Source organism: Plectropomus leopardus, chromosome 8 (assembly GCF_026936395.1).
Source record: "Plectropomus leopardus strain MGB_pleo_1.0 chromosome 8, ASM2693639v1, whole genome shotgun sequence".
NCBI classification, from domain to species: domain Eukaryota; kingdom Metazoa; phylum Chordata; class Actinopteri; order Perciformes; family Serranidae; genus Plectropomus; species Plectropomus leopardus.
Window position 1 is genome coordinate 21679081 of NC_142183.1, and position 24742 is coordinate 21703822.

Consider the following 24742-nt stretch of genomic DNA (forward strand, 5'->3'; position numbering starts at 1 on the left):
CAAAAACCTCATCAGACTATTTATCGAGATGACAGCAGTGACCAAGGTGAGAATGAGCTTTCATTCATTCATTTTCTGTAACCGCTTGTCCTCGCAAGGGTCGCGGGGGTGCTGGAGCCAATCCCAGCTGTCAACGGGTGGAAGGTGTGGTACACCCTGGACAGATCGCCAGACTATCACAGGGCCGACACATAAAGACAGACAACCTTTCACACGCACAGTCACACCTAAGGACAATTTAGAGTCACCAATCAACCTGAGCTGCATGTCTTTGGAATGTGGGAAGAAGCCGGAGACGAGAATGAGCTTTTATTTCTTTATTAAGACCAAGTGATGACAGTGTCAGCTGCCAGAACTGGGCCAGTTTATTTGGCCCTATTCTAAAGTGTCATCCATCCCGAGTCTTCGCCGACTCAGGTAATCAGACTTATTTCTTCTGGCATGCCGAGTTTGGGCCAATGTTGGGCCAGGTCATTCTTGGTAATGGCAGAATGATGGCAGTGTCAGCGGCATAACCAGGCCAGTTTATCTGACCTGATTCTGGACTCTCAGCTGAGTCGGGCAACTCGAATTGGCCAAAGTTATTCAATCCTGCGTGCTGAGTCTGGGCTGATGCCGGTCCAAATCATTTTGGCCACCTGGGCAGAATTGTTGCTACAGTTAAAGTGTCTTGCCACTACATTGATGATAATAAAAAGGTTCAAAGCAAAACATTTCTTTAATTTTAGACATGTGAGGCATGTGGATGACCATGTCTCATCTGCCATATGTCCAGAGATATTTAACTGACACGGTCCTATGATACACTTGAATCAAATAACAGACTGAGAGCTTACTGAAAGAGCATCATATGGTATGTCTCAGTATAGGATTAGGACAATGCAGCCTACTGAGAACCAGAGGAGGACTAACAGCATGTACCCACTGCTCTTTGATTGGCAGGTGTTTTGAATGGCAGGATCGTGTATGGCGACCCGGTGGCCTCTGTTTGCTTTATCCCCAGGCTTGAGCAGCAACCACCTGTGACATGCACATCTGGAGAGGGGATTACCAGCATCATGGGGGGAAAGGGGTTTACTAAAAAGCTCTGGAACTACGCCAGAGATTTAGCCATGTGTGTATAAGTGATTACTTGTGTGTGTCCATATGTGCGTGTATATCTGTGTCTCTTTGACGCATCAAATCTAAAGGATTTATCCCCTCACCACCACAGACAACCGCAGCCAGTCCAACTGCCTGCACAACAACAGAGCTGTTATCTCTCTGGCTCTCAGCTCTCATAATAGTTTGGACAGCAAAAAAACTCTAGTGGGTTATTAAGTTCTGCTCCTCTGAGTTCATGGATGCAAGTCTGGGGTCAGCAGGTTTGGCAGATTTGGATGAGAGCACTGCTGATATAACAAAACTGTGGCTTGACTAATTGTTAACAATTACCCTGTTACTCAGGCCATCACGATGTTCTCCCATGGCGAGGAGGACATTGCCTTGGGGGCTAGCTGGGTGTGTAAGTAAACGTGCGTACGTGTGTGTTGAGAAGATTTCTGAAAATCTCCCTGATAGTTCATTTCCAAACACAACATGCTTGATCTTGAGTGCTGGCAAAGTACCTAAGCACCTGAACATTCTGCAAAGTCAAACAGATTACACTGCACATGTTTGAAATACTTCCACTGACTTACCTCATGCAAGAAATGATCGTTTAATACTCTGAATACTGGCTTTAATCTGTGCCAAACTGCAAGTATGTGATGAAAACAGCTGCATGAGAGTGAATTTGATAAACCAGTGCAGGAATGATTCTTCCAAAATTTACCACTAGGTGTCAGATTTTTCCTGCTCTTGCACATTAAGAACCTCAAGGATCATTAATCCCATCAAACAGTCATCTTCATCTTGGATCCTTTATCTGGCCCCAAATCAGGTGAAAAACAGCTGGTTGAACAAACATCATTCATCACCTACTGCATAATGTGCTTTCCCAAGATATGCATCATTAAGTTATGACTTTTAGTTATTGATTAACAATGAGATCTCTGATGAAGCAGGTTAATCGACAGGAGGCAAGGTGATACCTGGTAGCTTATTTAAAGATGATTTACACGTTGCTTCGATGCTTCTCCTCCCAGGGCCGCATGCATAACACCTGAGACTGTTTCAAGCAAGGTAAGACACCTTACTACACATGTAAATATCAAATATTTATGAAACGAAAAAAATAGAATCAGTCAATATCGAAGCTTTCTGTTATTATTTGAAATGAATGATTTATTTTAAATGGAAGCCTTGCCTTTGATCTAAAGCTGTGGGACTTACAGTTCATACATCCTTTATAATGTTGGCAAGTCAGCCATCACTCACTGACAACTGTTACTAAATGTTTCATTAATCCTTTTATTTTTCCACTTCAAGTCAAACTCAAGTAGAAAGATTTTGGATGAAGCTTAAACAGCATGGAGATACATGTATGTGAGTCACAGTGACTTTAAGGCAAACACAAATAGCGCAAACAGTGAGACTGGCAGACTGACTAACAGCTGAGCGTGGGGCAGGTAGATTAGAGGATAACATTCAGCAGCACACACACACACACACACACACACACACACACACACACACACACACACGTGCATTCAGAGTATATTCAGATGCAATCTATGGAACTTGTCTCACACTCTCCCAAGTACAGACAGACGTACATATGCTTACAGGGGCTTCTCATACACATCAGAACCTGCAGGAGGATGCCACACAGAATGGGAACGATGCGGCGACTGTAATCACTATAATTTCAACTGCTGTAATTACTGAACTCACTTCCATCCTCTTTGCTTAACAGAGACACATTAGCACTCCCCCCTCCACTGGAGTCCCCAAAATATGGCAAAGTGGCTGACATGAAAAGGGGAAAAACGGCTCTCTTTAAACCGAGAGCGTGAAATTCTTTGAAGGGAGTTGCTGCTCTATGGATGGTGGAGAGACCCTTTAAGAGCTGACTTGCAGCTGCAGGAAATGGGGGACAAGACAAGTTACATTGGGGCTGATGTTTCCTTATTGATTCTGACAAGGCATTCATTTGTTTGAGAGGCGAGACGATGCCTCTTTAGTGTATGTTGTTTAAGTGTGCAATTTGACCTCAAATCAAGGACAGCTGCCAATTACAAACAACATGGGCTGCCTTTGTTCCTTTCTAATTGCTTGTCTGTTGATCTCAGTGGCGTGGTGAGAGTTTGGCTCGCCTTGTATGCAGACATATTGGTCTCCTTTGGCTTCTTTTTCCTGCTGCAGGTGCCTGATAAACACAATCTTACATGTGTTCCTTCTGCAACAGTGTCATCCTGTGATTTTAATTACCTCCCTATCTCCACACAGCATCCAGAGCACTATGTCCTCTCGATCCTTAACCATAGTGTCCTCTGGACGGGGAACACAACTCAACAATGGTAATGTAACAAAGTACATTATTCAAGCATTGTACTTAAGTATCAATCTGAGGTACTTGCACTTTACTTAAGTAATTTCTTTTCATGCTACTTTATACTTAAACTCCACTACATTTCAGAGGGAAATACTGTACTTTTAACTTCACTACATTTAACTGACAGATTTAGTTACTTTACAAATTAAGATTTTTGCATTAAAAAACACAAGAAAAGTTTCTAAAATATGATGTTTTGTTATAAATTGAATTACCAAACAGTTAATACAAGTACAGCCGCAACAATTATTTGATATATCAATCAGTTGATTGATTAGGGTTTTTTTTCTATTTTTATATTTTTGAGGGTTTTTTTTTTTTACTTTTAATATTTGAAGTACATTTTCCTGATTATACTTACTTACTTTAACTAAGTATCTTTTATTTGTAACAGAGTATTCTCACAGTGCAGTATTAGTGCATGTACTTAAGTAAAGGATCTGAATACATTTTTCACCACTGCTTGGGAATTTCAACCCCAATCACTCTGTCTTTTTTGTCTCTGAAATTCTTGAAAGCAGATCTCTCACCTGAGTGTATACTCTTGTTATCTGTTATCAGGGGTGAAGATGCATGGCACTCAGCTCTCCTCACAGCCCAAACTCCTGCAGGAGGAGGACAGGGAGTCCGGCATCGGCTCCACTCTTGACCTCAGTGACAGCTTTGAGGGCCTCAACCAACATACCAATCAACGCTCCAGCAAACCTTCACTTGGGGAGGCAGACAGACTATCTAAAGAGAAAGGTACAAGAGGGTCATGTAGAGGAGAATCACGCATTCGTTTCCTAGGTTGGCAGCAGGTCTGATTTCTCTGAAAAGGCAAATAACAACAGGAGAAGCCGCACCACATGCTCATTAGATGAGGGCATGCTCGAAAGACACGCAAGGCTCGTGGGATCATGCTGTCTAGGCAACAAAGGCAAAGTCCTGCAGTCACTCAGCAGTATTTGGCTGCATTTGGGTAATGTAGTATGTCAGATGGCTTTGCTCTCTATATGTGAGAATGCTGACTATGGCTATCTCTTTCATCAGCAACACATGAATGAAGAAATATAAGAAGAAGAATGAGAAATATAGGACGAATTAGTGGCCAGAAACATCCTTGTGTTTTCTGTGATGGATTTTCTTGATAACTGTGCATTCCTCTGGACACTTTGTGAAGCTAAAGCATCTCCCTGGTTCTTGTTTTGAACAGACAGCTCTCCACAGACCACAGCAGTGAGACTGAGCAAGATCAAGCAGCTCTTTATCAATCTATTCAAGATCCCTCTCCTCCTCGCCCTCCTCTTCCTCTTTGTATGCTCCTTGGACACTCTGAGCTCTGCCTTCCAGTTAGCAGGGGGTAAGTACTATTACCCTCGCTGCCCCCTCAGCGGGTTGATAGTGACTCAGCCAGTTGATGTTTGACAAATAAGTGAGTCACTGCAGAACAGTTCACACTGTCCTACCAGGGCCCTGCTCTGTAATTTAGTGCAAAGCTTCATGTGGTGACCTTTTTGTATTTGGGGAAACAAGGAGTTTAAATCTCGTTTAACATTGCTTTTGGCAACTGTCATGTCTGAGACCAGCATTTGTGCGTGTGTGTGTCTGTGTGCATGTCGGTGGCATATTTAACCAGGTAAAGTGGCAGGGGACATTTTCCAAGACAATGCGGTGCTGTCCAACCCTGTGGCAGGGCTGGTGGTGGGGATCTTGGTTACTGTGCTGGTCCAGAGCTCATCCACCTCCTCCTCCATTGTCGTCAGTCTGGTCGCCTCCGGACGTGAGTAGGCGAATAAAAGTGTGTGTGTAAATCTGCAAGCATCATGTAGCCTACTTTAGCACAAGTTATTTTAGGATTTAAATAAGACTCTGAAAGGGAAACATGTCCAAACTGGCCTCATTTTTTCTGAGAAAGGCCTATATGTTGTTGTCGTGTGTGTGCGTTTGTGTGTATATGTGTGTGTGCGCACATGCTGTATATGCAGTATGCTTATGTATCTCCAGGCTATTATTTTGCATGAAAACATATAATAAGTAGAAAAACAGTAATATGGCAATAAATACAAAAATTCCCATGGTGCATGTTTGGCAATAACAAATACATTTAATTAATTTCCGGTTCATGGTTATAATCTCAGTTTTCTGGCTTCCTGCACCATCTCATGCTGTGCTGTGAATATGGAGGATACAGTAAATTATGCTACTTGATTTGCCGCTTAGCATTAAGGACCAAATTAGGGAAAATGGCTTTGGTTAAATGCTTAAATGTAGGCAGATGAATGTATATAAGAACAGAGGAAGATTAAACTCTGTAAATAAACATGCAGTCTACATTAGTATTCTCCAGCAGTTAAGTGTAATCTTAAAATGTACATTTTCCTTGTTAAATCACCTAAAGTACATGTCATGTGTTAATCTATAATTATGTTATTGTTAACAAATCCCACAAAAAAGGCTAACCCCCCAAAAAAGTGTTAGTCAATTTCTCAATAATTTGCAACTTCCTGTCTATTTTTCACAACCCTGACAACAAAATCTTGGATCCCAAATCCAAATTTTCATTTTTATTAAGGCAAAATAGTTTTTTTAAACAGCTGGGCATGGTAGTTTTTAAAGTGTCCATCTTTATCCTAATGAAGCTAGTGTGGCTCGTGGCTCACTGATGTGATTGTAATCGTTTTTTGACAACAATGACAGTCTGCAGCACGTAATAAGCTATATAAGGCTTTACCTACACAGAGGCAGGTTGGGTGGGGGTCAGAGAAATAATGAAATCAAACAATTTCACACCCTGTAATCTCCCACCATCTCGGTCATTCCAATTCATCATGTCTCATAAGACCATTACACAGTGAGGTTATGACCTGTCTCTTTCTAACGAGCACAGGCTCCGAGGTCTCCCCTCTTTTGTCTGCGTGGTTAAAGTGAATGATATCAGTATGCAAGAGCTGCCTCCCTGCTTTTAAATCCTTTCCGTAAAAGACCTAGGAGGAAGATTATAGATAATTATCAAAGAAAAAAAGAGATGCAAAGGCATGGACGTGTGCATGAGTAAATGTGTCCTGTAGGTCATTATCATTAAAGGCATCCTCAACAATGAACATCCCTGCAGAGTGTGAAGGCTAAGCTGCCTCCACTCACCAGCAAATTACAGTCACCTTTCATCCCCATTAAGAGTCATGTTCCATTCTGAAATGCCGAAGGTCACGTCTTATTATTATGCGTGTGATGCAATACCATTCACAATGCAGGCGGATGTTTACAATGTTTTTTGTTTAACTATACATGCATATAGTTTAAAGAATCCTGACTTTAAGTAAAATGTGTGTGTGGTCTCACTTCACAGTGCTAGAAGTGAGGTCAGCTGTTCCGATCATCATGGGGTCCAATATTGGGACTTCAGTCACGAACACCATAGTGGCAATGATGCAAGCCTCAGAGAGGACCGAGTTTCAACGGTGAGTGAAGAACGGTGGTGAGGCAGAGGATGAGTGGAGGGGAAGCTGGAGAGTAGGGAAGAAGAAATTGAAATGGAAAAGTGAAGAGGATAAGTGGTCTAGATGGAGGGAAGAAGGATAAAAGTGTTGAAAGTGCAGGAGAGAAAGCAGAGGAGGGTGAAGAGAAAGCATTAGCAGCTGCTCGCTGCCTCTTTGCTTCAGCCTTCATTTGAGTGTGATTTCTACAACAGCGACAATAATGGCACCAATCCACATTGATCCCACACCAGTAACCCTTTGGCATGAAAATATAAGGCACTGAACAGATGGCATGTTGCTTAATCTGGGCTGGGTAAAATAAACATGATTTATTAAACTTTCATAATATACTCACACACTGAGTCAAAACTAAAATGCTCATTACATCACACACATAAAAAACCAAGTTGAGCCATTGAAAGCAGATTAACAAGCAATCATTTGGAGTAGTTGATCATGCTGATGGCTGACCTCAGGCAACACAGAAAATGATTGTGACCCACTGCAGTGCCTTTGCTGGGGCGACAATCCACGACTGCTTCAACTGGCTGTCGGTGCTGGTTCTGCTGCCGCTGGAGGTGGTGAGTGGCGTCATGGCCCGTCTGTCACACCTGCTGGTCACCAGCTTCAAGCTTCAACCCGGGGAGGAGGCACCTGAGATGCTCAAAGTCATGACAGAGCCAGTCACCAAGCTCATCATACAGGTAAAATGATCAGCCAATCACTGTTTTTTTAAATGATAATTTGCCTGTTAATCTGTTCTGTTAATCTTCAGACTTCTGTCTAGAGACTGATACTCTGCAAGTGGACTGTGTTTTTTATTTTTCTTTCTAAAAATCAAAGTCTCAAAAGCATACATATAAGTAGACTCATGGACATAACAATGTGCTCAAACATATGGTGCAATTTTTAGCAAGTCTAGCTAATAAGTGGGGTTACTAGTTACTGAATGGCTTTGGCCAATGAGCACATAGTTAATGTTACATTAGTCTGAGGGTTACAGAACCCCCTGTGCACAATTAGCACATCTACTGTGTAGATTTCCCCCCACTTTAAAGAGGCTGGAATAGATGCTAACGTTAGAAAGTTCAAGTCAGCGTTTCCCAAATCTCTCCTCAAGTACCACTTGTCCTTCATGTTTTAGATCTCTCCCTGTTGCAACACAGCTTAAATGATCAGTCTGTCATTAAGCAGCTTCATCACAAGCTGATCATTTGAATCAGCTGTGTTGGAGCAGGAAGACATTTAAAACCTGCAAGACAAGTTGGGATTGAGCTTGGCTTGTAATGTGAACTCAGCATAAATGTCTTGCACAGCATTGGTGGGAATTGTACAGACTCTTTAGTTGAAGGACTAAAGGTTTAGTACTTTAACCCTGCTCTCCTTTGACTCACTGAACTTTAAAGATGAAAGATATTTCTCCTCTCACCCTCAGCTCGACAAGTGTGTAATCACGGGGATCGCCTTGGGAAATGAGGACATGCGGAACAGGAGCCTGGTGAAAGAATGGTGCCAGACTGACCTTGTTATGGTAATGGCCTCGTCTCCACTGCTGTCTCCTGCACACGCAGACACATTTTGTCACACTTTGGTGCCAAATAGAGGCTGACACTGCTGCCAGTGAAAACTGTGTTGCTTATTTGTGTTTTCATCACAAATGCTTCCGTCTTTCTTTCTTCTTGTCTACAGCAAACTGGCAACGTGAGCACTGCAAACTGTGGGCCCAGTCATGACTTGTCCCATTCGTCACTGAAGTGTGAGTTCAAACTCAGAAGTATCTGTACAGCCCCTTCTGTTGTAAATAGCGTATTTTTATTAACTTTTGTCTTTCTTTAAAAAAATGTAATGAAACTGTGTATAATATAATAATTATTAATAATAATTTCCTGATGATTGTTGGTCCTGTCTTTGTGCAGGTAATCATTTGTTTGTGTCTACCGGGCTGTCTGACCTCACAGTGGGCCTAATTCTTCTGGCAGGCTCTTTGGCTGTCCTCTGTACCTGTCTGATGCTTCTGGTCAAGCTGCTCAACTCTCTTCTTAAAGGCCAAGTCGCAAAGGTCATCCACAAAGTCATCAACACAGGTGCTTTTGAGCTGCTAGAGTTTTACACTGTGTATCCACATGTAGTGGCTAAATATGCAGATGCACTCTGCAAATGAGTAAACAGCCAAGAAAACCTTTATGAGCTGCTGTGGATGCAAATTACATCGAAAGGCTGTGAAGAAGATACAAGTATTGATGTGTTTATTGTGCATTGATGTGGGTAATTTCAATCTCTCCTGGCTTTATCTCCACAGACCTGCCATATCCGTGTGGGTGGCTGGCAGGATACATGGCCATGCTTGTGGGTGCAGGGGTAACATTTGTGGTCCAGAGCAGCTCTGTCTTTACTTCAGCCATGACTCCTCTGATAGGTGGGTGAAATATACTTTTGCTCCAACTATGAGGAAGATTATACACTATGTTCTGCAACAATTAACCTCAAACATTTACAGGATAAAATGTTAACATTAAAAATGTGTAGCTAATTAAAGTCATTAGCACCCAAACTGAATCAAATAAATTAAAGCATGAACATATATGTGCACAAAATACATATGCCACACATTCATTTTGTTAATTTCTTTAAAACCCGAAACATTTTTTATTTCCCTGTATTAAAGTTATATAAAGAATGCTGACATCCACCAGCACATGCTTTCACCAAAATGTTATGTAATACCAACATCTGTCATAACTAAAATGACAGATGTTGCTTCGAGGCAGATGAATAAATAGATACATTTAGTATCAGTTCTAATCAATTTTAGTATATTTTCAGCACATCCTGTGCCTTTTTTCTGCGAAACTCCACAACTGAGGATAAACTTTAAAATACCTTTTAAAGTTTAGTTGTAAAGCCACAGTATTCATAGCTGCTGGGAAATATCAAATAAAAGCTATTTGTTCTTTGTTTGGTAGAGGTGTTTGCACTGTCTTGTCAGTTAGGGTTAGAATTAAAACGTCATAACTTCTTGGTGACATAGAGTACTTTAAAGGTGTAGCTGATAACTTTTGTGAAAATAACATAGTGTTAAATTTCCTAAAACTGTCAATATGTCCACACAGTGCTACATAGATAATCTGTGAAAAAAAACATGTCCCTCTGCTACCTCATAGTGTTTCAAATGGCCCTGCCAAATGCAAACAAAAACAACCAGTCAGAGACCTGGACTCTCTAACTCAGCTGTCATGTCAGTTACTGCTCGTGAACTGCAGTCAAACTGTCAAACTAGGCAGGAACTGATCAAATATGAACCAAGATTATGTTCCCACATTGTCTATTTCTCTCTGCAAATGTTTTAAGACACATATTTTGGTGAAATGTTTAGCTGTAAAATAAGAAGTTTTTTGTGACCCGACTGGCATGATGGAAACAGTCAAGCCAAAAAGTAAGCAGAGCCTACAGGCCAGAGCAGACTTTTCATTTTGTAGCTGGCTCACAGTCTTTGAAGCCAGTCTTTGTAGTGAAAAAACAGTGAAATTACGACTTCTGAGTCCATCTCATGATGCCATGTGGCCTAAAAAGACTTTTTCCCACAGACTTGCATGTTGAAAGATACATCTGTAGATAACTGGATGGATTTTTAATGTCACAACCCCGCAATATGACTTGTTTCATGAGAATTGATCCATTCAGTCCGAAAACCTATAGAATGTCTTAAAGAGCCACAAGATTACGTCTTTATATATCCCTATTCAAGTAAACAAGGTGCTAAACCGGAATCAGCCATGCCACACTGTTTTACACACACCAGTTTAACTGTTTCAGCTTTAGGCGCCACTGAGCAACTTTCATAGGAATGAACAGGGCTTCAACTCCAATGCCATATCCAGTTTTCTTTACAGATCCTTGTTTTACAGCTCTGCAGTACAATTAAATACATTTTTGAAAACATTTGAGGTGGGAAATAGGCCCTGATAGGTTGTTTTTCTGTGAGCCATGGTAGATTCTGACAAATGCCTTTTGAAGCACAAGGAGCAGGAAAGAAAAATGACTTTTCCCCAAAATTATTTCCTGTACCTCTGTGTGGATGACAGTTTCAGCAAATATGCCAAAATGTTAGTTTTTATAAAGGTGAGCAATCTGTCAGTGTATCTTTAAGTGGCTGCTAGTAAAATATAAGATGAACACAGCACAAATAATGAACTTGCTGCATGGCTTTGTTTTACTCTCTTGGATCTGTAGTGTCTTACTTGCTCTTGACCACCACCCACCTCGCTGACCATAGCAGGTCAAACCACTTTAAAACTCCCCCGGCCATATAAATGCTGAATAACATCAATTTAACCTTGTACACTGTCATGACCTCTGTGTGAATGTGAAACCCGAGGCAGCATCGTGTGGTTATTACAGTTTAAAAGATATGTGAGCAAAGTTAAACAACTTTTTGATCCCTGGCAGCTGTCCATCACTTTGTTCTCTCTATAGAAATACTTCAGGCAAATTGGACAGTTAATCATAGCAGCTGATGTCAGTGCATAGAATAAAACCAAAACTGATCTCACATCATATTCTTCTCATTTATAATACAGTCTTTCGTTGCAACTTGCCTTTGTAATTCAGTAGTAGTATTCAGGAAAACAAGGCTTGTGTGACTAATGCCAGTGTGACACATTATGCATATGTGTTTACTGTGTGGGATCAAAGGATATGGAAATGTCGATAATGGGATTGCATAAAGAAACAAAACAAATTCAAACATAATCCACAGTGCAGCAAAACAGTGAGATTGTTCATATTCATAACTTCACTTTTCTGAGAGGCCAATTACTTTGGTTTATTGTTCAGGTACTCGCAGCCCACCTGAGCGCCTCACCTTTTTTTCGCTGTCCAACTTGACTCTGCTGCTCAGTTTGTTTCTCCTTTGAGGTGATCTTGCTGTTCATAGTCCAGGGGCAACCCCAGCATCTGCCCAGTCTAAAGGTTGAACTTATATGAAGTTTCTTATTCAGACCCCACAGTTACATTTGGTGCAGGGCTTCAGGGAGTCTCTTGTAATGTCTTATTAAACTGGACTCTAACAGGGTCAAACAAAGTCAGGATCACCTGGGAGCTTGCTGTTTTTGTGCTGTGTGCAACTGAAAGTCATTCCAGTTATTTTAATAACACAATGTGTGCTAGTGCATGTATCATACTACACTGGTGAAGTATTTCACGTTATGCTACATTATGTTACTAACCCAAACCCTAATTCTGAGTTTTTAAACCAAACCTACGCTGGCCAAACCATGTTTTTTTTAACCAATGTTCTAAGTTTATTTTGAAAAGAGACTATGCATTTGACAAGCATAAACTGTGTATTTTCTGTGAAAACTGAAGTTTATTTTCAAAAGTCATGTCCCCTGTCTCTGGGTGTCCAAAACTAATGCTGGAGGTGTACCTGGAGTGTCATAATTTGATATGTAGAGCAACTGACCAGGTGCCTGTATATGAAAAGTTGGGAGGTGAGAACATGTTGACAGAAATGGAATATAATATCCATAACTATGTTTTCATCAGTATATAATCACCTGAAACTAAGAATTGCATTTTTGTTACCTTTGATTGAGATATTTATCTTGACCCCCCACACACACACACACACACACAGACACACACACACACACAGCCCCCTCCAAGTTATTAATTATTAATTGAAACTCCACTCCATGACCTCTAAACAGACATTCACTGCAACAGTAATAAATTAACTGTACATTGAACAAAGGTGTACCTGATTGCTCCTGTCATGTAAATAATGGCTTTAATTTAGTGTTGCCTCATAGAATACCACAGATTTCCTTGTTAGCTTACAGCCCATTTGGCAGCTAGATGGGGCCAAATAAGGACATAAACCTGCTTATTTCTTCTGATTGAGCCTTGTGAAGTTTGTGAGAACATTTTGCATAACCGGCACTGTATGCCACTGGCTAAATGAAGCATGTAAAATCAGTGATGACTGAGTCATCAGCCTGCAACTCACTGATAAATGTGAGATGGGAATCATGTTTCATTTTATACAGGAATAGTTAGCGGCTTGGGAAAAAAAGCTAAAAGGCAAAAAGTATGGATGATTTCCAATCCACAGATACACTTAATTAAGTATTTCTGTTTATTTTACTTAAGATTATAGCTTTACATCCCCTTTAGCTGCTGCTACCATGTGATAGTATCTATTGAAAATAACCCAGAAAATAAAAGAGAGATTACAATGTCAGTAGTTTTAACTACATAGATGGGTACTATAGCAGCATTGCCCTACTTTGGTTGTCAGTTGTTGTCAAGCAGCCACTCATTTGACAGTCATTAGTCATCTTATCTGGCAAAGTTATATTTCAGCCTCTTTCCTCCTCGGTTGCTTTTTAAATATTTGGCTTTTGTTCATTTTTGATGCTCAACAATGTTGTCAATACATTTATTTTTATTGCTGTGGTTTCACATGGCTTGTTATCTTTGTAAAAACAGTGAATTCAGATTTTATCAACTGCTAAGAAGTTAATAAGACAACGTATCGAAATACAGTGGTACGATAGCTTGTGAAAATGCACATACAAGGGTTTGTTTACTATCTAATGAATTACTTCCCCTAGAATGGCATTCTCACATTACAAATAGTGTAAAGTTATGCACTTAAGATAAAGATTCCTCCATAACGTGAAGTTGTGTAGGTTAGGTTTAGCATAAAAAACATGGTGATAACATGCTTTAAAAAAAACCCTCAATGTTCACTTAATTTTACACAGGACACAAACACCAGTCTCCTGGCAGCCTTCCCCATTATGACAGTTATATACAAATTACTGGCTCAGGACTATGTGGGCCATATATGAATTGTGGTGCTTTACTTTTCGTAGATATATGTAAGAACAGTGTAGGAGAACAGCCTGACTTAGAGGGTGTAAACATTCTTAAATTTATTCATTTGAAATAACTCTGAAATTTGTCTTGTGTCCGAGGACGTCAGCTATTTCACATAAACACAAACAACACTCAACCAAACAACAAAATCATAGAAAAAAACATTACAAATAATTTGATGAAAAGTGAATGCATTGCAACATATTACCCATTGCTTGTTACATTCAGTGTTTGACTCAGGTACACTTGGGCTATTTAGAATCAATACTCCGATTTAATAGGTTGACAGACTGAGGAACAAATGAATTCCTCAACCTGTTAAGTCAAGCCTGTGGGACTCTAACTCTCCTGTTTGATGACAAAAACAGATATTCAAATGTTTCATGATGATATGTCAGTGTTAGCCTTGCAGGGTTCACAGTGTATTTCAAACTAAAGATGGTGTATTGAGCCATTTTCACCCCATAAAATTCTGATTCTCATAAATTTCATAGGATGTTAGTATTATTGATGTGTTTCATCACAATGCAGTGATACCATTTAGTTAACAGTTCAAAAAACACCTTTAAATATGCTTTTATTTAAAAATTGTGTTAAGCGTATCAACTAGTTTCTGTGAAAGTAGTAGATACTATAAGAAGCTGTTGCATTTCCTGATCATCTTAATTTACTCTCCTTGTTTTCTCCCTCAGGTATCGGTGTGATCAGTCTGGAGCGGGCCTATCCTCTGACCCTCGGGTCCAACATTGGCACCACTGCCACAGCCCTCCTGGCAGCTCTGGCCAGTCCTGGGAACAAGCTAGCAGCTGCCATACAAGTAAGCCAGTGTTTCACAGCATACAACCACCCATTTGACCACCCGCCTCCCACTTCGAAGGCAAAATGTATTTTCATGAATATATTTTTCACTGATATGCCTCTCAGGGGGGGGAGGATGGACACAGACAGGGAGACAATGTTAAAGGAGCCCGCACATATAATTTTCCCCTATACAAGCAAAAACATAGAATTAACTACAGATGGTAAATCATAATAATGTTTGTATGTATATTTATGAACATGGATTTATGCATAAGCAAGCTGGAGGCAACTTAGTGGATGCCTTAAGGAAAACAGTTTGTTAGTCTTTTCTTTGACAAACTGTGAAAATGTCTTGTGTTGGTGGTTTATGGAATGAATATTACATGATGACAAAATGGTTCATGTAGGCTCTCCGAGGATGCAGCCTAATTGACAGCACACTGACTGTTAACTGCATCCTTCAGCACTTGCATAGTTTCTCTCTGTTTCTCCTCTTGTATGAAGATCGCTCTGTGTCACCTCTTCTTCAACGTCTTTGGCATTCTGCTGTGGTATCCTCTTCCCTTCTCACGCCTGCCGATAAGGATGGCTCGTGTCCTGGGTGAGCGCACTGCCAAGTACCGCTGGTTTGCAGTTTTGTACCTTCTCCTTTGCTTCTTGCTCCTGCCCTCGCTGGTGCTTGGCCTTTCGTTGGCAGGCTGGCGGGTGATGGCAGGTGTTGGGGCTCCTTTTCTGGGGGTGACCATCTTCATCACCATGGTAAATGTGATGCAGACCCGTAGTCCTCGCCACCTGCCCACTAAACTCCAGAGCTGGGACTTCCTGCCCCAGTGGATGCGATCTCTCAAACCGCTCGACCGCCTCATCACCAAGGCAACTGTGTGCTGCATTTCTGTATGCGTAGAGCAGCAGGGAGAAGAAGACAAGGAGCATATATCAACAAAGACAACATCTGTCAATGCACAGAAAGAATCTGCCCAGAGTAAGGCACAGCTGGCTTATGACAACCCAGTCGTGGACTGCCTGGTTGAAAGCGTACCAGGTGTAAGGGTGCTTAAATTAAAAGGACTGGAGAGATGCAACAGCACTCCACTGTAGTGAAACTGACAGCTGCATTATGTCAACATGTTGGGAAGAGTTGGATTGGATTGAGAAGCCATTTTGTAATGCTTTGGAAATGAACCCATTTTTGATAATGAACTGACTGATAGAAGATAGCCTCCCAAAGCCAGGCTAATTATGGTGGGCGACATTTCCTTATGTATTTCCACTCAACTGAGCAAGCTCCATCTACTGATAAAGATCATATTGTCAAAAAACCAAAATCAAAAGCTCCAGAACAGCTACTTAATATACCTTAAGCTTTTTTGTGAGCTGCTGTCAAGATGAAGAATTAACTTTTAAATTCACTTAATGATAAACTACATAAACAGAACATGATTCTGTAGCTGAATTAAAGGTACCCTGAGGAGCTGCTGACCACAAGTGGTGCTATCGAGCAATGTTTTTATGAGTGGACCCCCATTTTGTTTGTGCACACATGTGCAAGCATACATGCATTCTGACTTGGTTTCATACCATTTCACGGGTTTGCAAAAAATGTAGCTATGGAAACCCTGAGAGGCAGTGAAAACATTTTTTTTCTGGCAATCCATTTTCTAAAGTTTTTTTTTCATGTGTGAATTAGAGTGGAAAGAAACCAACTTTTTTGCACAAAAAAAATTGCGAGAAATTTGGTTTTTTTTGCAAGGAAAAAAAATCAAGATTTTAGCAGGAAAAACATTTCTTTGGCATGAAAAAAACTTCTTTTTTTTTTAGTTAGTGTCATGGGTGGAATATTGCATACTGTCAGCAAGTCAAATCGAGGATTAACATTTTATGGTCTCATACATAGAACTATTCAAATTCTGATATTTGACCACTTTCATGTTACATAAAAGGTTATGGTCATAGTCGTCATGTTTTGTCTTCAAAATGCAAAGTCTAACATCAACAGTAGTAGTTACCAGCAGCCTCCAGCAAACTTGGCTGTCTTTGCAGTAGAAAGACGTAAATACTTTTGAAATTGGTGCTACATGATCAGAGAAATGGATAAAAAGGTGTTTTGCAAACATGACTGTTTTTCCATGGCAAACAATATGGCAACTGACTGGTAACGATGGATCTCTAATTACAGCTAAACATGATTCTGAAAATATTTCAGTCAAGAAATAATCAAAACAGTAACTTACCACTGCTTAATTTTACCTTTGATCTCAGTAACCTATTATCACCCTCTTTTTTACAATACAGGAAACAGTATGGTGCCTGCTTCCTACTCCCAAATGTTCATATTACAGCCGAACAGTGAACTAAAATATGTTTCTGTGGACTTTTTAGGCGAGAAATAGGCAGCGCAGTAACATAATTTTGTTTTATATTTGATCAGCACTGCCTCATTTTACCATTTGAACTGAATCTGGTCTGAGTTTGAAAGAGAGAAAGGGGTGGCTCTCTCTCTATTGATCAGCCTCTATACTCTTTGTGTTACGAAAATGTGAAAGTACCATATATAGTATAAAATTCTGCTGGATGACACAAAACGTGTCATATGGAAAGGAAACCAGCACTGTTGTTAGCCCAAAGTCTAATGATATAAACAATCTTGTTATCAGATAGCTAAATGTTTGATCACTTTGTTAAAATACAATGAAGTTACTTGTTATGTAAGTGTAGGTAGGCGACCTAATACACGCAGACACTACAAAGGATTTATCACGTTGGCTTCTTGATGTCATCTGCAAAGCAGTGTATGAATGTGCTGTAGCATGTGTGTGCGCTGTAGTGTTTGGTGTGTATGCTTGTTTAAGTGAGAGAGTATGTATGCTCAGGAGGCGTTGTTGAGCGTGTGAATGTGCTGTTGCATTGTAACAACTGATCGTGTGTTTAAGAAATTTTGACTCCCTGAGTCTTTAATTTAATGAGAGAATAAAGTCTGACTCTTTCACTTTTAAGATGACATACTTTGAAGAGCGCTTTGCAAACAGGATGAGAGTACACATTAAATAAATAACTAGTCTGTCTCTGCTGGTAAAATTGCAGCTTGGTACTCAGAACTGACAAAAAGAGAAACTTCATTAATTCTTGTGTCTTACTTGAAAGTACTGGTTCAGGTGGAAAATACGTCCTTTTCTTTCTTTTGCCCATTCAAGGACCTTGCTAATCTGCAAACGTACACTCCAGCAACTTTTTGTTTCAACAAAAGCAGCTTCATCTCATCATACTCCTCTGATCCTGCCATGCTCTTTAAAGTTTTAGGGTTTTAAATGAGATGCAGCCATCTCCTCCACCAGACATGGCAGTCTGGACAGAGTTTGCATCACCCTACTGAGTCTAATGTGAACCCCGGAGGCATTCGAGAGCAGTCTGAGATGGAAGGGGAGCCAGAAACAAGAAGCTACCATGACACTCACTCCTGCACATACTCACGAAAAACACGTCGCACAGAATTAATCTTATCTTTAAGTAAGAGCTGATCTGAGTGCTGATTATCTGCAGTGTGGGACTGAGCAGGGGGAACTGCAGTTTTGATGAGTGCAGGGGTCCTGCAGAGCTGGGTCAGGGTCCTGCCAGGCCTTAACATTTGGGGATTCACAGCAAGGAGCTGCAAGGGCTCTCTGGTGCTATCGCTGCTTCTCAGCCTACTTAAAGATAATGGAAATAGCCACTGTGACATCACCCGTTGGATTGTGGGCTCCAGCTCTGAAACCCAAAGTTTGGCATTTTTTTCGTCGCCTTATTGAATTTTTGTAGCCAGAAGTGAGCATATGTGAGCTGAGGAGGAGTGAGTGTACTCATCAAATACTGCTTCTCTGTCAGTGATCTCAGCGTCATATAACTATTTTCAGAGGCACATTTTGCAGTGGCAATTTTTAACGCCGGCAACTACTTTGGTATAAAGAGCGAGGAAATCCATACAGGACAGGAGCCCACAGTTTCTTTTCTGTGTGACACCAAAAGTCAATAGAGTAATTTTTAATAACATCGTATTGGTTAGTATTTGTAGCATGCCACGTTAGTGACGTATGTCACGTGATGTCACGTGGTTTTTTAAAGGAGTTTAACCTAAAAAAGATTTTTTTATGTCTATGTTTGTCTGCTTTTTTTTTTTTTTTCAAAAAAGCAGAAACTGTACATTTCCTGTGACAACGGAAATGTATTTTCAAAAGGCACAATGCATGTAACAAATTGACACGCAGCCCCTGAATGTCACAAACTGATGCAGAAGGGCACCAAGTATGTCAAATTCATAGACATAGACATAGTCATAGACATTTAATGGCAAAGCAACGGTATTTTGCACAGATGTAATGAACAGGGAAATTAGCTACAAAAGCCGAAACTGTTTTTGTTGTTTATTTGTTTACTAGGCTGTAAACATGTTTATTTTGGCTGTAAAGTTTGACATTTTTACGTGTGTGTATAGGGATCGACTTGCTTTTGGAGCCAGCCTTATGTGGCCATTCAAGGAACTGCAGTTTTTGGCTTTATTTTTCAGCCTAGGAGGTTGCCACCTGTTCCCAACATACGCTCACTCACACTCATTTACTGTACATCCCTCTCACAGTGGCATGAAGTTCTATGTGTATGTGAGCTTTTGTATTTTTACAGTATGAGAAGTAAATCCCTTCAGAGGCAAAAAAGTAATTTCTTTTTGCCTTTAGGCACAACTTGCTTTGTGTCTGACCAAAGTCACCCCCCATTTTTCAATGGCTAATTTCATGAACCTTTTCAACCCTAAAGCGCTCACATTTTGCTTCCAAAGCATTTTGCTTCACTACCCAGGTGCTGATACAGCAATAATCTGTCAACAGCTATTTCTTTCTGTGTAGATGCTGTGAGAGTATTTCTCAAAGGGATTACAATACATTTAATCAAAATTATGATCCAGAGACATCATTACTGCTGAATCAACAGAAGAGTTTTGTGGCAAAATGAAAACAGCCAGACAAATTGTATTTTGGATTTTTGCCAAAAAAGTTTTTACTGTGTTACTGTGTTACCAACAATATTTACAAATAGATTTTGAAGAGAGCCTTAATAGAATTAGTCAAAAGATCACGGTATGTCTAACATCACCCAGTGATTGAGAATAATGGCTATTCTCTCTGATAATGTATCAGTGTAAAGCAGGTTAAGTCAGAAGGCTTGTTGAACCAAATTGCACCACATATAAGCAGAATTACATTTGTTACAGAAAGTAATTAAGTTTTTGCTTTATATCCCCCTTTTTTCTAAAAAAGTTTATCAATATACTTACTACTTACTATTTACTACTTAATCAGGTTTTAACTTGGTAGCTATGACCTGTGCAACCCTAAAGTAAATACTTTTAAATGCAAATTAATTGATTATACTCAGAAACATAAGTGAGAAAACAGAAAGATTCTGTGCTTGCAAAAAGCTGCAACGACTGTATTTTACAAACTAAAGGTGGGCGTTCATTATCTCTACAAAACTCAGCCAGATGTGACTTGGATTCATCACTTGGTCGACTCATTAAAATGAATGCAGGTTCAAATACAAGCTGGGATTTTAAATTCAAAAACATTTGATCTTTTATTATTATTGTTATTATTATTATTATTATTATTGTTGTTGTTGTTTTTGTTGTAATTATATAAGCAGTAGTAGTAGTAATAGCTGTATTTTGTTTTATTATAAAAATTTGACAAATTGACCTTTACATGGTTTTTAAAATATTAACCACAGTAACAGAAGTGAAAATGATCCATTATTATTCAGCCCCTCATGTGAAAAACAGACATCATAACATAACACATGGCCGGTGGCTGTTGTTAAGTCAGCACTGTGTAGGCCTTTTGGGACAATGTGTTTACGCAAACCTGCAGAAAGTGCTGCACTCATATTTCAGTCTTATTCACGGGGCCACATGTAGTTGACTTTTACTTCTTTGCCATACATCCAGTTACTATTAATTACACATAATATTTGTATAATGCATGTTTTGTTTCATGTGTTTGCATTTCCAATAACAAAGATATGGCTATGCTCAATGGAGTCATGAGGATACGTTTCAATGAGAATTGCTGTGTTGATAGATCTGCATGCTTGCACATGTTACTACAGCATCAGACCACGATGGCCATCGAAGAGTGAAGCAAAAATGCATTAAAGGGCGGTGAAATGTCATATCTGAAGCCCCTTTGTGTTTTAAGAGGGAGTTTTATGGGTGAGGTGCTAGAGCTGGTAAAATAGCTTGTTAAACAGTAACAGAGGTGAAGACTTAAGCATCTTCTGTGCAGTCTAGGTCATCTCTTACTGCTCCCACAGCTGGGAATCATGTTCAGTGTTAGAGAATGTTCATAATTTGAATAAAATACACTCGCGAGGAACTAATTATCACTGAAATCTTACTTTGTGTTATGAACAGGTGGACCCAAATACAGGAGACAGCAGGCAGACAACAGGAGCTCAAAAGATTAAGCTTTATTTTATTTTTGCTCAATTCGCATCCGCCCTGCCCAACTGGTCGCTTGTATCCATCCATAGTCCGCCCCAACTTCTCTACCAGCGAAAAATTCACTTAAGTATTTCATGGATTAATACAGAGCTGTTCAGAAAGTCACTGGAGCTGCAGCCAAAGTGGCTGTGTTGATGTGAGCAACATTTGAATTTTTGAAATTGTCACTCTCTCTCATCACGCTGCCAGCTTGGTCCACATCGCAGGTATCCCAGCATGCTTTGCACAGCAAATCAGTTGCTTCCAATACAAAATGAATAGTTGCAGATTTCTGGTTGCATGTAGTCACGTATAGTGGGCATGCACCACAAGGTGTAGAGGCTGAAGAACAGGAAAAAAGCTGATTGGCTGGAAATACTCAGGAGCAGAGAAAGACTAATGAGGCTGATTCAGGGCAGGTGTGTAGATGGGTAAGAGTAAGGGAAAGAGTCTAACAGAAACACTCAGTCCAGTCTTTCCGAAAGTCTGAAGGAATCAGGACACAGCAGACTCTGATACTTTGCAATTTAAAGGAACAGCATGTAAGATTTAGGAGGACCTAGGGATGTCTAGTGGTGAGGACTGCAGATTGCAACAGCCTGAAACCTTGGCCTTAACCTCCCGATTAAGGCCAAGCTGCTGGTCAGCTCTCTGTCTATATTAGGTGTCCTGCACCGTTGGCATCCGTTGACCTTCATCTGCTTATTGTCCACAGAGTCAGCATGTTGAATTGGCGATGGCAGCTGTGCAGCCCATCGGTGAATGAAATCATTGAATTACACTGTTTGGCTTCTACAAAAGTTGGCATCAGTGCCTGACGCACTTTTAAGTAAAATCAGAATTATTTCTACACACTGGACCTTTAAATCAAAATGCTCAATATCTGCATTATTATGAAAAATGGCTCCATTTTTGGTCGCACAATTTGCATGCAGACAGACGAGTGTTAGCTCAGGACAATAAAGAAGGGTTTTAACACAGAAGAGGATATCACAACAATATTCATGAATTTTGAAAAGTCTTAATATCTTGATAAGTTCTCATAAATAAAAGATGATGGTGTCAGAATGCATGCAAATGCTTGAATAAAAACTGATCTAAATCAACCAGAGATGTTAGCATTGCTCTTTATCTGTGCTGCACTCATAATTACCTCCTTAGCAGCACAAACACATCTGTGCTGAATGCAACTGAAATAGAGGAGAAACAGAGAGAGAGAGAGAGAGAGAGAGAGAGAGAGAGAGAGAGAGAGAGAGAGAGAGAGAGAGAGAGAGAGAGAGAGAGAGAGATTACCAAGACCAAGTTTTTGGGGGCAAAACAAGCTCTCTTCCTGCAGGGCAAAGTGGGTGGTTGATTTGAAATTTGTGAGTTAATGCTCTCTGCTACAGCTGTTATTGCGTGCAGGCTGGTTATGATATGATGATGGTTGTTTTTTCAGCATGTTTGATATAACTGAACACCAGCAAATGTATTCATACTTCACTTCAGTTACTTAGCATCCACAAACTGTGTAATTTATTCTTGTTTAAACAGGAAGTTGAACACTGTTATTATCTTTATTTAGAGCCATTTGTGACCATTATTTTAAACTATGAATCATGTTAATGCCTACAATTTCTCAAATGTTTTGATATATATGTGAAATGTAGAATTACGTGTACACACAATGTAGAACACAATAACAACTATAAGTGTGTACACGCAGTGGGAAAAACCTCTGGGCCATTTGCAATTTGGACCATGTTGGGAAATAATCCAAGCTGCGGGTTGACAATAAATCTTGCATAATGTGTTGATACATTCCATTAATTCCAATATTTGTTTTGTCAGGCTCTCCATGACCAGTGTTTACACATGCCAACATTGTTCAAACATAATGTTATAATGCAGCAAAAACAACGGAGCGACATTTGGTCGACAACCACAATGAAACACATTTTTCTATTTGCATAATATGGGACGAAAAAGGCAAGTGTTTCAAAGTAAAAAAAAAACCAAAACAAAAAAAACAGAAATCTGCAGTAAAACAGAAGTGAGTGTGAAAGGAATTACCAGGAATCTGACTTTTTAAAACTCTGCAACATGTTGGTCATCATGCAGAGAGTAAACAGATCATAACAAAACAGACATAACATGACAAAACAGAAAAACATACAAGCAAACAAGCGGCCTTTGATTTTCTTTGACATCCAGCAGTTGAATCTGATGAGTAAATACAGATGGACACTTTTTTCCTCTGCATTTACAACATATGAAAAGACATACATGACACATAAGTATTGAACTCAAATGAAAATGCATCATATCAGATTACTTAAATATGGGGTTTAAGACGAGATGACAGTTTCAGTATTGCAAATTGAAAATGTGCCGTGAACTTAGTGACCCGGTGCCTGTGAGATGGTTGAGTGGTGTCTCGCCAGCTGAAAATGATTAACCCCCTAATTAAAAGTGAGGAGGACTCATAAGGCCTCGGCCAGATAATATTAAATCTGTGCCTCCTGCCCCAAATACTTCATTTCGGTGTTGAAGATGACTGAGCTTTGTGGGACTTTAATTAAACTGAAAAAAACCAAAACAGGCTAAAATTGTGGAAGAAGGGGCAATCATTTTTAACATTATTACACAACATTGAAAAACCATATAAAAACAAACTGTTTTAATCAGATCGCCAAAGGCAACTAATTTATGGAAATATTTCCAGTGTGAAACATTATCCCTATACACTCCAAAACACCCTCAGATGTTTAATTTCTCCATGACACGTCATAGCCTAAAATAGTATGACTCTAAGAAATGTATTCATGCGCTGATGTAGAGGTGGATTTAATAGTACAAAGTATTTTATGGCATTTGATTTGCAGGGTTTTTACAGGGTTTTTCATCTAAAAGACCCATTAAAGTTATCTAAATTCCATTAAGAGAGCCCTGACTGATTGCCCTAACTTTTATTCTTTTTTTGTCTGTGTTTTAATGACAATAACCGAAAGCCCCTAATACACCCTTTCCTTGATAAATAGGAGGGTTTAAGTTAAGGTGTTTGATTAGTTTAATTTTCTTACAGTCTTGAGGGCTGATGTGAAATTAAAGGGATCTCTATGCAATTCTGGATTAATAGAGTAGAAATGATCAAAGTTTAAAATAGGGATTTGTGGGGTCATAGAGATATGATTGTTGTTTGGCCAGCAGTTTATTTGTCCCAAACGACACAGATGGCGACTTCAGAAAAAAAATAATTAAGTCAGTGTGTAGCATTTGGTCAGATATACAGAGAGGGGTTATGTACTGTATATGAACTGGAGCATTTTAGCAGAAGAAACATGATACAGACGTCAGTGAGAAACAGTGGATCGAGTGAACGTAAACTCTGGTTTATTGTTTGGTCTTTGGACGAAAACACAGAAAGTATGATAAAAACGATGGGAGCAGGCTAACTAAACAGAACTGACCCAATAGACCTATGCGACAGTGACTTTTACTGTGGGATGTTTATTTTTGTTGGCCGTTATATTTCCAAAGCTGGCAGGATGTGTTTTTAAAGATAAACAGCGAGAATCAATCTCTGCAAACAGTCTCCTAAGACATGTATCAATGTCAATGACTCCAAAAAGTCACACAAGAATC

The 24742-nt window shown here is 39.8% G+C and overlaps 1 protein-coding gene across 4 annotated transcripts; it reads left to right on the plus strand.

The window, feature by feature from the left end:
- The first annotated feature begins 1956 nt into the window (after nt 1-1956).
- slc34a1b (solute carrier family 34 member 1b) lies at nt 1957-22405 on the plus strand. 4 transcript variants are annotated; one of them, XM_042493740.2, is made up of 13 exons: nt 1957-2163; nt 3370-3440; nt 4037-4219; nt 4671-4817; nt 5094-5237; nt 6804-6915; nt 7442-7637; nt 8369-8464; nt 8623-8689; nt 8850-9017; nt 9233-9349; nt 14508-14632; nt 15121-22405. In XM_042493740.2, the coding sequence occupies exons 2-13, from the start codon at nt 3383-3385 to the stop codon at nt 15712-15714; spliced, it is 2007 nt and encodes a 668-aa protein (XP_042349674.2). In that variant the 5' UTR covers nt 1957-2163; nt 3370-3382; the 3' UTR covers nt 15715-22405. The 4 variants fall into 4 exon arrangements, with proteins under 4 accessions (XP_042349674.2, XP_087937298.1, XP_087937299.1 ...); XM_088081172.1 differs by lacking the exon at nt 1957-2163 and adding an exon at nt 3071-3285 and having other exon boundaries at nt 8892-9017; XM_088081173.1 differs by lacking the exon at nt 1957-2163 and adding an exon at nt 3072-3285 and having other exon boundaries at nt 8913-9017.
- The last annotated feature ends 2337 nt before the right edge of the window (nt 22406-24742 follow it).

Bases quoted from the DNA above. Each gene is read 5' to 3' on its own strand.
- slc34a1b (XM_088081171.1), top strand. From the start codon at position 3,242: ATGCAGACATATTGGTCTCCTTTGGCTTCTTTTTCCTGCTGCAG. The intron at 4,818-5,093 runs GTAAGTACTATT...ATATTTAACCAG, and splicing joins TGCCTTCCAGTTAGCAGGGG to GTAAAGTGGCAGGGGACATT. The intron at 5,238-6,803 runs GTGAGTAGGCGA...CTCACTTCACAG, and splicing joins CAGTCTGGTCGCCTCCGGAC to TGCTAGAAGTGAGGTCAGCT.